The 13,813-nt window shown below is 41.4% G+C and overlaps 1 protein-coding gene across 4 annotated transcripts in view; it reads right to left on the minus strand.

Moving 5' to 3' along the window:
- Positions 1-1,296: 1,296 nt before the first annotated feature.
- The window catches only part of GRHL1 (grainyhead like transcription factor 1), a 52,916-nt gene continuing 40,399 nt past the window's right edge, over positions 1,297-13,813 (minus strand). For 2 of the 4 annotated variants that reach the window (XM_072771120.1, XM_072771122.1), the window contains exons 10-16: positions 12,811-12,862; positions 11,369-11,508; positions 9,822-9,859; positions 7,598-7,689; positions 7,182-7,267; positions 4,341-4,405; positions 1,297-2,975 (exon numbers count right to left, since the gene is read on the minus strand). In XM_072771120.1, coding sequence (XP_072627221.1) covers positions 2,861-2,975; positions 4,341-4,405; positions 7,182-7,267; positions 7,598-7,689; positions 9,822-9,859; positions 11,369-11,508; positions 12,811-12,862 — 588 coding nt within the window. In that variant the 3' untranslated portion in view covers positions 1,297-2,860. Of the gene's footprint in view, positions 2,976-4,340; positions 4,406-7,181; positions 7,268-7,597; positions 7,690-9,821; positions 9,860-11,368; positions 11,509-12,774; positions 12,863-13,813 lie in introns of all 4 variants that reach the window. The other 2 variants (XM_072771119.1, XM_072771121.1) reach the window with 1 other exon arrangement.

The following is a 13,813-nucleotide window of genomic DNA, read 5'->3' on the forward strand; positions in this document are numbered from 1 at the left end:
AATCTTCCCATGGAGCTCAATATTCATTCTAATGGCTTGGTTTTTCTTCTTCCTTAGCATGTGTTAGTTACATTTATAATATGACGATTAAGACAAAATTCGGCTACGAGAGTTGAAGGGGGTGATGGCTGAAGAAGTTGAAGGCCAAATGTGTGGGAGGCAGGAGAGACAAGAAGGGAGAGAAACCATCTGTGTGCCTTCTGTGCCTGGAGAGGCAGGAGGCGTGGGTCCAAGCTCTGACGACACCCTGCACTGACCAGGGGGCCTCCACCTGCTACATACTGGGGACCGAGATTTGCAGGGGAGATGCACACAGTGCTAACACTGGATGACACTGCTGTACTGCTTCCTTACGAGCAGGGGGCTAGAAACCGTGCCCAGGAGTGCACTCTGCACCGTCCCACCAAGGCACAGTCCTGCGTCTGCCTTCTCCTGGGGTTCCTTCCCTACCCTGTCTCGTGGGCCTCAGGAAAGCACCTCTTCTTGAGCACACTCTCTTAGGGACTTCTGCTCTGTTGACTTGATGTAGGCAATGTCTACCCTGGGGCCTGCTGGTCCAGGTCGAGGCCATACTGTTTCATGAGCTTCTGACTTGTAAACAGTCTCTCTGCTGTCAAGGGAGAAAGAAACACAGCTGAATATGGGAAGTTCAGGGGAGCAGAAGGGAACCTGTGGAGCTCCTCGGAGCTTCGGTGAACATGGAGTCCAGCAAAGGCTCCAAGCTGGGCTCTGGCACCACCGAGTGACGAGGAGTGGAATCTGCCCCGAGATTCTTGACCTGTGGCCCGAGGATTAGAGTGGAAAATGAAGAGATGTCACAGGAAATCTATCAGGGAGTTCACTTCATTAATTTGATCATGTATTCATTAGAAGTTTCTATTAGCGTTTGTCATATTTAGGCCTTGGGTTACCTGAATAAGCTCACAACTGCTGTTTGATTTAGAAAGTCTGGTGAACTGAAACATTATTGGTCAATTTTAAATCAAACATTTTCTGTAAAGCTTTTAAAAACTAAGAACACTGAGGATCTTAGGTCTGAAAGTGTATACCTTTAGCTTTAGTGGTTAAATTTTCATTACAAGCTGAAAAATTATTCAGGGCTCCCTTATTTAAGAGCTTGGGTCATTTCAGACATCCATAAGGAAAAATCAAGATGAAGGAAAACACAGGAGTATCCATTTGAGAAATGAGAAGAAAATGCTAAGGAGATTCCTTTCAGCTCTATTAGTTTAAGATCTCACATTCTGTATTACTAATGAAAGGATAACGTCAAACGGAGCAAGAAGAAATGACATGTTATGAAATAGACATATAAAATTTAATCCCTTTGGTTTAAAATACATCTTCAATGATACAATTAAAAACAATAAAGACAAAAACTTATTTCATAAACAAAATATAAAATAGTTATGACCCGTGTCCCATATCTTATCTTAGAAAACCAGCAATTTAGTTCACATACTTCATTAGAGTATTTTAATGTAAAAATGTCACCATCAATCCTACTTATACAAATGACCTATTCTAGCTCCCTGAACCTAGATACCCGTGATTTTGTTATAAAATTACACTTTAGTACTTTCATATATTTAAAAATGTGTACAAAATGTTCCCCTGCCATAGTAATACAGTATCATAAACTCATGAATGCTTTCTAGAATTGTTAGCATACAAGTCAATCAAAGCATGAAGGCTCTGAAACATGATAAAATAGAAATCATTTCCTACAAGAGGAAGATGAGAAAGGACTCCACTTTGGGTTGTATCACCTACTACACAACAATTGCGTGTGTTTTGTCATAAGGACTGTGTGTTCACTCTCTTAGGTACGTAGGATTGACATTAGCCTACATAACAGCTAGTAGTCGCAGTAGTGTTTTTTCCTATACTTCATTTGTTAAACAGTGCAGAAATCCGAGTAACACTCTCAAGAGCAAACAATCTATGCCATTTGAGAAGGTTTTGCTATGCTCTGGGATGACTGCTGTTTAGGAAAACACATCTTAGTGAGTTCCACTAGGCACAGTACTCAATCTGCTTGGTATACATTATCAAAAATAACTTAACCTTTCATTTAGGGGAAGTCTTCAAGGTAGACCTTATTGCATCTCTTCACTATATGTACAGACACCACCTTTATATATTATCTATTTGTATTAGACATGTATATACACATTTACAGACACAGGCCTTCAAAAATGTATTGCACTTATATACAATGCAGCGTTAGCTTAACTGATTCATACTGTAACCCATTTTTCAGTTCTTCATAAGAAAGGCGGTTGATATGTTCAAGAAAGTTGCAAAGGAAGATTCAGTAACATGCCCTATTTGAGTAAACATTTTCTGGAGGCTGAGAGGCTGAGGGAGAAAGGGCGCATCCTCTCCTCTTTGGACGCTACTCCCGCTAACCTGAGGCAGGCAGAGTTACACTGAGCTCAGGCAAGGGCACGAAATCCTTAAACCCAAGCCCGCTGCCTTTTCTGACTTGCGCTAGTGAGCAGGCCCACCGACACTGAAGAGGCAAGGTACATATCCCAATATTTTTATAAATAATGTAGCAGATCTTCCAAAGGTTCCCAGAGAGTCTATTAAATCTTAGAACAAAGTTTTCACTTTTAATCCTAAGTATTTATATCAGAAAATTCAAACATAATGGTGTATGGATTTCTGTCATCTGAAAACGCCAATGTAGATGTGGAATGCTATCTATAAGCCACATGCAGCACCGTCTCCAACTCGAGAGGAGTCCCTTCCGTTGACATCCACCCATACCTGCGATGTACCTGCAGCTTGCCAAACAGTAGGAGCTACGTCACACCTTCCCTAAGCTCGCTGGGAGTGGCAGGCCAGTGTGCCCTTAGATCTCGGTGAGAGTGAGTCTGTAAGACCCCCCCGCTTCTTCAATCTGCAGCTGGAAGGTATCTTCATTGGAGTAATGCTTCACGATGTTGTCGTCCATGTTCACCAGAATACTGGAAGAGGAGAAGCAAGACAGGTCTACTCACTCCTGCCAGCTTGGAAGTCAGGCAGACCCCAAGGCAGCGTGGCTGCTAACCAGCTGCAACATGAGAGGTGCCTTCTTCATACAGCCTCCTGTAGCCCCGATTCCCTCATCTATGAAATAGAGGTAGTCTCAGGGCCTGTCCTGTGAGACTGTTTGAGGACTACGTGAGGGACTCAAGTAGAGTTCCTTTTTTTTTTTTTTTTTTTTTTTAATTTTTATTTATTTATGATAGTTACAGAGAGAGAGAGAGAGAGAGGCAGAGACACAGGCAGAGGGAGAAGCAGGCTCCATGCACCGGGAGCCCGATGTGGGATTCGATCCCGGGTCTCCAGGATCGCGCCCTGGGCCAAAGGCAGGCGCCAAACCGCTGCGCCACCCAGGGATCCCTCAAGTAGAGTTCTTATAAGAGTGTCGGGCCAGCGATAAAGCACACTAGCTTATTTACTGTTATTACTGCAGCATGTAGGAATCACTCATAAACAGGAGCTATTACGATGCACAAAATAAGTCTACAGAAGCACTTCATTGATCCAGCTTTAGAAAGTATACCAGTAAAATTAACCGATGGGATCTGAAGCCACAGCTCCCTGACCAATGATCTTCCCTGGTAAGTTATCCTCAAAGTTTAACTGAACTACTAGTAAGTCCAACCCTTCCCATTGGGTTCACCAATTAGGATTTGCTTTAGAATGAAGTCAAACGATTCTTAAGCCATACTCTGCTTATCCATATCAAACAGCATAGTCACTTAAATGAAACGGAACTAAAATATTGATTTCTAGACAAAGAAGCAATGTTCTACGATTGAAAATGTGAACAAGGGCAGGAGAATACAGTAGAAGGAGCATAAGTTGAACCTGAACTATGGCCTTGGCACTAACCTGCTACTTGATCCGGGACATACCTCAGACATTCCTCAGCTGCCTTGTCTATAAACTAATGAATATCACACCCAGCTCAGAGGATAATGTGAAAATTAAATAATATGTGAAGTATCTGATCCAGTGCCTGACTCATGACAGGGGCTCAACAAATGGGGTAGTGCTTGTTGTTATCCTTACTAAATTTCATAACGTGCTCTGGAATTTGGAGCTACTTCGCAGCTGCTAAGCAAAAGAAGAGCAAATAAAAATTGTATTTGAAAAACAAAGTCCACAAAGATGTCTTAGAAAGGTAGATCAATGTTGTGTGGATAATTTAAGGAAAAAATACATCCTTGCATTCACGTTTCTGTAACTTTTTCTAGACTGAGCACAAATGCATGTGAATCGCATTAATGTCACATAATATTAACATTATTCAGAGGTTACTAGGAATGCCAATTAACACTTACCCTTTTTTACATTTCTTGAATATTTTCCCAATCTTATCATGGGGCACATCATATTTGTCTGAGATCTAAAAGAACAAAGAAAAATAATTACAAAATGCTGATCTCAAGGCTTTAAAACACAAACTGTAACTATAAATACTGTGGTACAATCACTTAGATTTCTTTCAAGAATGCATGTGCAAAAACATGCATATCCCAGGGAGGGTGTGTCACCTGCCTCTGGAGGGAGCTGCGGTCAGGTGCTTGACATCTTTCCCTAGCTTACTGATGCCTCTCAGTGTATTGTATGGTCATCTTTTTAAAAAATGACTACTTTATAAGCAGTTTTAGGCTTACAGGAAGATTGTGTAGAAGATACACAGCTACTCACTGCCCCACAGCCCCCCCAGTACTAACATCTCGTATCAGGGTGGTGCTTTTGTGATCATGATAAGCCCACATCGCTACAATATTATGAACTAACACCCATAGTTTACAGTCAGGCTCATACCTTACGGGCTGTGAGAAATGAATAATGACATGTACCCACAACCATCACAAGTACTTTGATTAAGTGCATAAAGACCCTGCTTTAGGGTCAGACACATCTAGTTTGAATCAGCTCTGATTCACTTTCAACACGAATAACTGTTGGGACCCTCAGCCTCCCATCATCAGGAAAGTGAGACTCTCTGTGTGCCACAGGACTGCTGCAAGGATTAATGCGTGTTCAGCACAAAGCAGGAGTTAACTTCAGATACAGAATTACGAGAAGGAAAACATTTTAATGTCCCACAGCCCAGAAGAAACATAAAAGTCCCTGATCACAAACCAAGACCTGTGCTACTGTCAGTTCTAACTAGAGCTTCTCTGAGAGCAGTGAAGACTTCGCAAAACCCCAAAGGCCTGGCTGACGTGGCTGCGGCTGCTGGGGTATGGCCTTCAGGCCCTCCTGAGCCTCAACTCTCCCACCCTCCCTTTTATGATCTGTGAGGATCCACACAGCAGTGAAATTAGTGCGGTATCAAGTGTTTAGGTTTCCTTTTAGAAGACAGAGGCTATCTTTAAGGAGACAGAATGAATTAATCCAAGAATAAGCTAATTCAGTCTACACCAAATGCTTTATCTGGAGTTGTGCAAACTACCCCCAAACGGGGGTTACTGCCAAGCCTCCATCTTACAAGACCAAAATCAGAATAGCACTGAGAAAGGGGTCTTCGGAAGCCCAGCCTGCAGACTGCCTTCCAGCTAACAAAAACACCCATTTCAAACCAAATCTAAGCTCCCAATATCCAAACAAATCCATTTTTTTTCTATCACTGAAAATAATTCCTTGTGGATCTGTGAAGCACCGATTAGGAAACCCCAGTCCTGAGAGACACGACACTGACAAATTTTTTACGGGTTGTGAGCACATTTTATTTGCACAGTAAGTCTCAATGTTTTTCATTTCTTTTCTCTCCATAATTAAGAATTTGTGCACTTCTGAAAACATGAGGCAAGGTTATCAGAAGACAGGGTAGACAGAGTAATCTAGGAGAAACTGCACAATGCTGAGAAACAACAGAAAAGCAGAGGCTAATAGTGGTGTTGGCTTTGGCAGGGAAGGGAATGTGTTCAGAGATGCCTGGGAGCTCAGGGACCCCGAGAGACCATGGCTCCCCCAGTCTATTGTCCCCTCACCCTACTTTTTCTTCATTGCATTTATCAGTGCCTGGAAAATTACTTCCTAGTTTCTCTGCCTATTTTATTGACCCTATGTTTCTAACTGGACCCTAAACTCTATTGGGCAACGTGTCACTTACTCCTGTAACTCTAGTAGCTAGAACAGAACCTGATACAAAGCAGGTGCTTAACAAACATTTGCTAACTGAGTTCAGCATGCTACAGTTGTCCAGGAAACCAAGGGAAACACATTTCTAGCCCAGCAATGCACATGCTTTGAGCTCAAAGATGCCTATGATTTAGGGGGTTATTCCTAGGATACATTGCTGATTCCTTGCCCTGTATCCCAAAGCAAAGCCAAAATGGCCTTCTTCTCATGATATCTCTTGCTGTAATTCCAGAAGGGCAGGCTGGGGTCAGCTCAATGCTGAGGTCTTAGTGGGAAGGATTATGGTTATCACTGGCTATACGTCTACACTTTCTCAAATAGGCTTTGGGTAAGGACTGGTCATTCCCCAGGATCAGGAGTTTCAAAAGCAGACCAAGGAACCACTGTTTTTATGCAGGAAGTTTTTAAAGATTTCTATTTGATTAATTATAAGTTTCGTTAGCTTCTAATGATTTGTTAAAGTGCAATTTCCCTTTAACCAAGTATATTAAAGCTATTTCAAGGGTGCCTGGGTGGCACAGTCGGTTAAGCATCCAACTCTTGATTTTGGCTCAGGTCATGATCTCAGGGTCCTGGAATCAAGCCCTGAGTCACACCCTGTGCTCAGCAGGGAGTCTGCCTGAGATTCTCTCTCTCCCCCTCCCTTTATCCCTCCTGCTTGTGCTGCCTCTCTCTAAAATAAATAAAATCTTAAAAACAAAAAACAAAAAACCCCAAGAACCAAATTAACAAAAAACCTTATTTCAAAGATCATCACAAAAGCACTCAATTCAGTTGATAAGACATTACTCAGAAGTCACTATATGCCAGCTAGCGTGCTGGGTGCGGTGGTGTGAGGCCCTGTGGTGATGGCCTTGCAGATGACTGAGGTCTACACAAGATTGGATGAAACATGGGCTGTATCACAGGCACAGGCCTCAGAGATTTCAGTATAACTAGGAATCTGGGTCTTCTGATAAAATTTGTTTCAATGGAATTCTACTTAAGTTTAACTTTCTAAAAAGGGTTTCCAAGTTTATACTACTTACAGCCTCCATCAAGCCTTTCAAAGATGGAGTCTTGAGCATCAGGGCATCAAAGACTTCCTCTGACTCCTTTCGCACGTAGAGCAGCACTAATTCCCAGCCAGGAGTAAGGAGGGGGGAAGAAAAAGGACAGAGTTATTCATATAAGCAAAATAAGAGAAAAATCTGGATACTTGTTAAAATAGAGAGAGACATCCACATCAAGAACAGTAAACAGGAACCAGTTTCAGATGCAGCTTGAAGAATACAGCTTCTTTTAAGTCTGCTGTAAGTCCAAGCTTCAAGCCAAGAACTGGTCTAATGGAAGAATATTCAAGAAAATCAAGCTAGACAAGATTTGTTTGAGCGATTCAGGCCTTTGATAGATTCAGAATTCACCTCTATTTGACAACTCCCACAAGAAATGTAAACCAACGCACCTCTCTTTGGTTCTTCTATCCGAGTCAGCTTAGCAGGAGGTGGAATTGCAAAATCTTCCTCTGATCCATAGGGACCCCTTTTTAAGTTAGATCTGCAGGCAATCCAAATGATGTGATTAGTGACTTCAACTTAAATCACTTGCAGAAACAAAAAAGAACTTTACTGTCTATCACTCAAGTTTAGATTTAAAATGACCGTTCTTTTATCTGGTCCAGCTTCCTTAGTTGTGGATGAAAATCTGAGGCCAAAGGAAAGACACAGACTAACCAGCTCATACTATTTAATGGCAGAACTGGGACTATACTCAGGTCATCTGCCAGATGCCCTACCCCAACTGCTCTTACACTAGATCAAACTGGCTTCTTAGGAATGGAGGGCTTCTTTTCAGGAAGCATTTTATGGAGGTAGGATTTGAGAGAGAGATATATAAACAAAGGTGGTAACAAAGGAGAGAGAGAACATGTCAACAGCATGGGAAAGTGTGGCCAGCAGAGCTAGGCTAGATAAAACAGAATGCCCCATAGGAAGATAAATCCAGAAGGGCAGCCAGGACGTTAGAGTGAATATCTTAATATCTTGATCATCCGGCTGTAAGGAATTTTAGACTTGTGCTGCAGGCTTTAGGAAATCTTTCAAAGTTTTGTGAAATGGGAATACTGTAATCAAAGTGTGAGGTAAAGACTGGAGGAGACTCCAGGACCCACAAGCAGAAGAATCTCTGAGAGGACTCTGGGGACGATCACAGCATAAAACTCAAAAGGATCTGAACACGGCAGCGTCAGTACAAATAAAAAGAGGAAACAGACACCAGTGTGTCTGAAGAAAGAAGTTATGGGGCGCAAGCTCCATGCTGTGAGGGGGTTCAGTGTGGGTGAGCAAGAGACTAGTATAGTAAGTGAAAATGAAGAAAGTGAGTGCTTGGTTGTGAGCAGAACAATCACTTCAAGAATAGAGGCTGGGCCTTAAAATACTGTCTGTCTGAGTTTCCAGCACATACCAGGCCTCCCATGAAAGCACCTGCAGGCAATGTCTGAGCGCACAGAGGAGCATGGCCTTCAGAGAAAAGGCTCCCTATGTAACACAGGTCTGAAAGGGGAGTCCCAAAGATGGGATTGACCCCTCAACATGGTGGAGCACTGATAAGGGTGGCTGCCGGTGTGGGCAGTCAGGGCCCACATGGGCCGGGGAGAGGGGTACCCACATGTCAGGGGCAGCAGCACCTCCACAGCAAGGAGCACACCCAGGGCCGGGTTCCTATTCCAAAAGGAACCAGGATTTCTTGGAGAAGAAGCTGATCCTCAGGTTGGGGAAGGGAAAGCACAAGTCCCTGGAAGACACTGTGCCTGAATGCGATGGAGTGCTCAAGAGGGAGGGGAGCACCCCAAAGGGACTCAGGAACAACTTGAAGGACTCCGCTGACCCTCGGGGACAATTTGAGCAAATGATAGCTATGATTTGCAACAGGAGTAAAGCTGGACACTATGAGTCCATACGGATAATAAAGAAAAAAATGAGTAACTTGAAAGTCTGATGAAGAATGAGATTTTTACAAAGCTTACAAAGCACCTCCCCGCAGACCACTTCTTACAAGAGGAGGACAAGTGCCCTCGCAGTGGAGAGGCCTGGGAGACACCACCTTGATCAAGTGATCAAAGTGAACAGCATTAGCAGGAGGTAAGTCAAAATTATGCCACCTGACAGGACACACTGAGAACGCAGCATTATGTCCACGACATTCCTGCCAAGATGCATAATTACCTGAATCTAATCACGAGAAAACAACAAATAGACCCAAACTGAAGGACATTCACAAAGCAAGTGACTTGTAATCTTCAAAAGTATTAGGTCAGGAAAGTCAAGGAGACATTGAGACTGTTCCAGACTGAAGGAGATTAAAGAGACAACTATCTACACGGTGTGAGTCTGAACTGGATCCGTTTCTGCCATAAAGGACGTTTTTGGAACAACTGTCAAAACTTGAATGGGATGTGAGGACTGACAGATACCAACATCTTGTTAATATCCTGGCTTTGTTATGTAGGAGACTGTCATCCTTTTTAGGAAATACACACTAAACTGTTTAGGAATGATGGTCACTGAGTCTGCAGCTTACTTTCAAATGGCTCGAAAAAAATGAGTTCTTTGTATTGTACTTGGAATTTTTCTGTAAGTTTGAGACTGTTTAAAAGAATTTATTAAAATAAAATAAAACATAAACCTTACCCTTCACCCTCCAATTCTTCTGAGGCAATAGGAAGGACCTAAGACCAAAAAAAGAGAAAAAAAACAAAGAACAGATTGCTTTTCTAGCATATGCTCAAAATATTTCAAACCGTAAGTAACTTATTTCTAAAATGAAAACAATTTTAGGGATCCCTGGGTGGCTCAGCAGTTTAGCGCCTGCCTTCAACTCAAGGTGTGATCCTGGAGTCCCAGGATCAAGTCCCACATCGGGCTCCCTGCATGGAGCCTGCTTCTCCCTCTGCCTGTGTAGCGTCTCTGCCTCTCCCTCCCTCCCTCCTTCTCTCTCTCTCTCTCTCATGAATAAATAAAATAAAATCTTAAAAAAGAAATTTTTGAATTTGTCTAGTCCAGTACAAAATCCCTTAGTCTTGTTTTTCAGTAACCAGATTCTTACAGGTATCTTGAACTCTAAAGCAGGAGTTGGCAAACGAGGGCCCATGAGCCAAGTATGGCCCAACGCCTATTTATATAAATATTTATTGGAATATAACCACACTCATTCACTGGCAGGTTGTTTATGGGTGTTTAGGCACTACAATGGCAGAGTGAAGAGTCACAACAGATACTATGTAACTCCAAAAGCCTAAAATATTTACTATCTGAGCCTTTACAGGAAAAGTTCACTGATCCCTGCATACCCCAAAGCTTCTCATTAGAAACTGGATACATGGTTGGGGTGCCTCAGTCGATTAAGTGTATGACTCCTGACTTCGGCTCAGACCATGATCTCAGGGTTGTGAGACAGAGCCCTATGTAGGGCTCTGCATTCAGTGACGAGTCTGCTTGAGAGTCTCTCTCCCTCTGCCCTTCCCCTGACTCACATGTGTGCTGTCTCTCTCAAATAAATAAATAAATCTTAAAAAAAAAAAAAAAAAGGAAAAGAAACTGGATACATTGGCAATACCCTCCCAACCCCAAGAACTGTAAAAAAATCATTAACCCGTATAAATCTGTGTATGGCAGACTATCTTCATATATTTTTGAGCTCTGCATAGAAAGCTCTGCATAAATATGCTCCACTCTATCCAAGCTGCTATCTGTACTAAGCTTCTGCTCAAAGCAGGCACGGCTAGTTGTGAACTTTTACATTAATTGCCAAGATAGGGCCATCTATGTGCCAACTATGATTCAGTAACTGGAACCATGAAAAGAGCCTTCGGATGTTCTTTCTGATGTTAAAGTGACCTACCCTAAGTATTCCTCTGGCTTTTCCCTCCTGCTCAGAACCATGTGAGGTAAATCCACAAGATCACAGATTCAGACTCTAAACTATATTACTATTCTAGCATTTTGAAAATGAACTAAGACATAAATACATACATACATACATAGTGAGGTTGAAAGGTTCGGTACTTCATTTTCAGCAATAATGCTTATACCTAGTTTACTGCAAGGACAGCATGTCACCCCAACTGAGTATTCCAAAGTGACCCATAACACTGGTCAAACCTCACTAAATTTTGGTTTCTGTTTACCATGAATGTCAAAGACTCCCTTGCAGCCACCCTGGGGTCCTGGTTACCTACGTGAGTACCCCGCTGAAGGTTGGCAAAGTGCACATCCGGAATGAAGAGGACAGGCTGAGTATCAAGATCAATAAAGGGCTTGAAAACCGTGATATCCATTCGTTTGTGAGATGGAAGCAGTGGCACTTTAACATCAGAAACTGGAAAAAAAAAAAAAAAGAAAACACCATAGTCAACCACTTACATATACATAATGGATGCAGGCCATAGAGATTTAGAATTTAGAATTCTCTTCATAGAATTTAAATTCTCTTCAAATTTAAGAAACTTAAATTGTAGCACTATATAAGGTACAGGTCATGTTGCCTAAACTAAGAGGAACATCACAGTTCATGTGAAGAAATATGCTGCTTGTATTTATACTAAAATCAACCAAACATCTTAGCAAAATGAAAAAAGGCTATTTTTAAACATACACAGAAAATGTGGAACAGAGGCAAAGCATATTTCATTTTTGTCTGAAAGGCTAAGACTTATAACTGTATAAACATCATTCAGAACTAATTTCACCTTTGCTACCCCCTGATTAAATAATTCATATTCTAACAGCAATGTACTCTTCACCTTGAGAACATACACCTTTATATTTCCAACTTAACCTCACAACTTAACCTCAGAGAGGATCATAGTAAGCGTGACTGTCTAGGCTTTTTATTAAATTATAGACTCCTCTTTCTCCTGTCATTTGCCCTGAAGTCCTCAGTGATGAACTCTCCTGGTTAGCTCTCTCTGAAGTGATATTGGGAGTCCGTACTTTGATGCTAGTTGGAGAACCTAACGTGCTGGGCTGCAGAGCAAATGTCTGCTGAGCCAGATACTAGCAGCCCACATACCACAGATGAAATACTACTGCCACACTGAACAGCATGGCATTCTTCCCCCTTAAAGCTGGGAGATACAGGATTTTGTGAATATGAGTACTGGTCACATAAAAAAAATAAAAAATAAAGAAACAAAGCTTTCCTGATGAAATGTCCAAACAGGAGAGCCCTACAGATTCTGAAACATTAGAATACTATACATAAGAAAACTGCACTCATTTAGAAGTAAGATATCCTAAAGTCTCAAGAGCATTATTATTATTCTTAAAAATCTAGACAAGTCCCAATTTTATCATCAGTTATTCAGACTAGAGGATATGTTATTTTTCAGGACTGGAATCAGTATCCCAAACTAAAGCTAAGAGCCAAAATAGTCTGAACTCCGGAAAAACTCAAGAATCCTTTTCTGTAGTTCCCCAAGAAAATTTCTTAGATCAGCCATTCATCTGATTTTGCCACTGGTAAAGGAAGGAATGCTAGCACCTCACACATTAAGTATCTACTACTGTATCTTTTACGTGAAAACTCTAGTCACCATTCTGAATGGAAAGGTCTGAAACACTTGGTGGAAACATTTCTACTTACAGGCATTCAACTGGGAGCTGGGGTCAGTACACTTGCCTTTTCTTTTGCTTTGTTTTCGTTCTTCATCCCTGATTTTCCTTTCAGCTCCCTATATGTCAAGAGAAGACAAGGCACAACTCTATTTAACTAATTCTCTTTAAAATAGTTCATTCTTATCTAATGGGGGAAAAAGATCTCCCCTTTGGAGATGAATTCCCTTAATTATGATATTTATGGAACTTATCATAGTAGTTGCCTCTAAAAGTCCATGTTTTTTTTTTTTTTTTCCATTCCCAACCCCCCAGCTTTCTTTAAAGAGTGGAAGGGGAAAGGGGTAAAGGGAGGAAGAGAGATTCTTTTTTTTTTTTTTTTTTGAGAGAGAGATTCTTAAGCAGGCTCTATGCCGAGAGCAGAGCTGTACTTGGGGATCAATCTCACAACCCTGAGGATCATGACCTGAGCCAAATTCAAGAGTCAGATGCTTAACCAACTGAGCCACCCAGGTGCCCCTAAAAAGCCCGTTCTTAAAACTACACTTAAATATGTGAAATCATAGGGAAATAACATTTACTTAAAAAACGAAAGCAAAACTCCCCTCAACAATGGATGTGATCAGGTTAAATGAAAAGCTGAGAAAATCTGCTAATGTACTACACTGCCTTCAAAAACATGAGTGGCTGTTCCCTTTGTCTAGTAGAGAAGTTGAACCTGCTTTGAGTGTACTTTCCTATATGGGCAATGTTATCGCTGAAAACTAAGATTCTGTCCAAGGACTTGGCATCAATCAACTGACAAAAATGACCAACTATAACTCCCAAAAGCTAATATTTAAGTAGAAATCTGAATAATCATTTAAAAGAGAAAAAAGTATACTCCCAACCCTATTAAGAGAACATATGTACACAATATATATCAACTATACAAAGAATGGCAGTGCCTTGCAATTGAACCCACAAAAATAAAAAACCATACTATATGACCTATAATCAAGTATAATAAAAATATAACTATTAATCATTTTGTTTCACCTGTTGGGATTTTTTTTCTGGGTAGTACAGGT

Source organism: Canis lupus, chromosome 12 (genome assembly GCF_048164855.1).
Source record: "Canis lupus baileyi chromosome 12, mCanLup2.hap1, whole genome shotgun sequence".
NCBI lineage: Eukaryota > Metazoa > Chordata > Mammalia > Carnivora > Canidae > Canis > Canis lupus.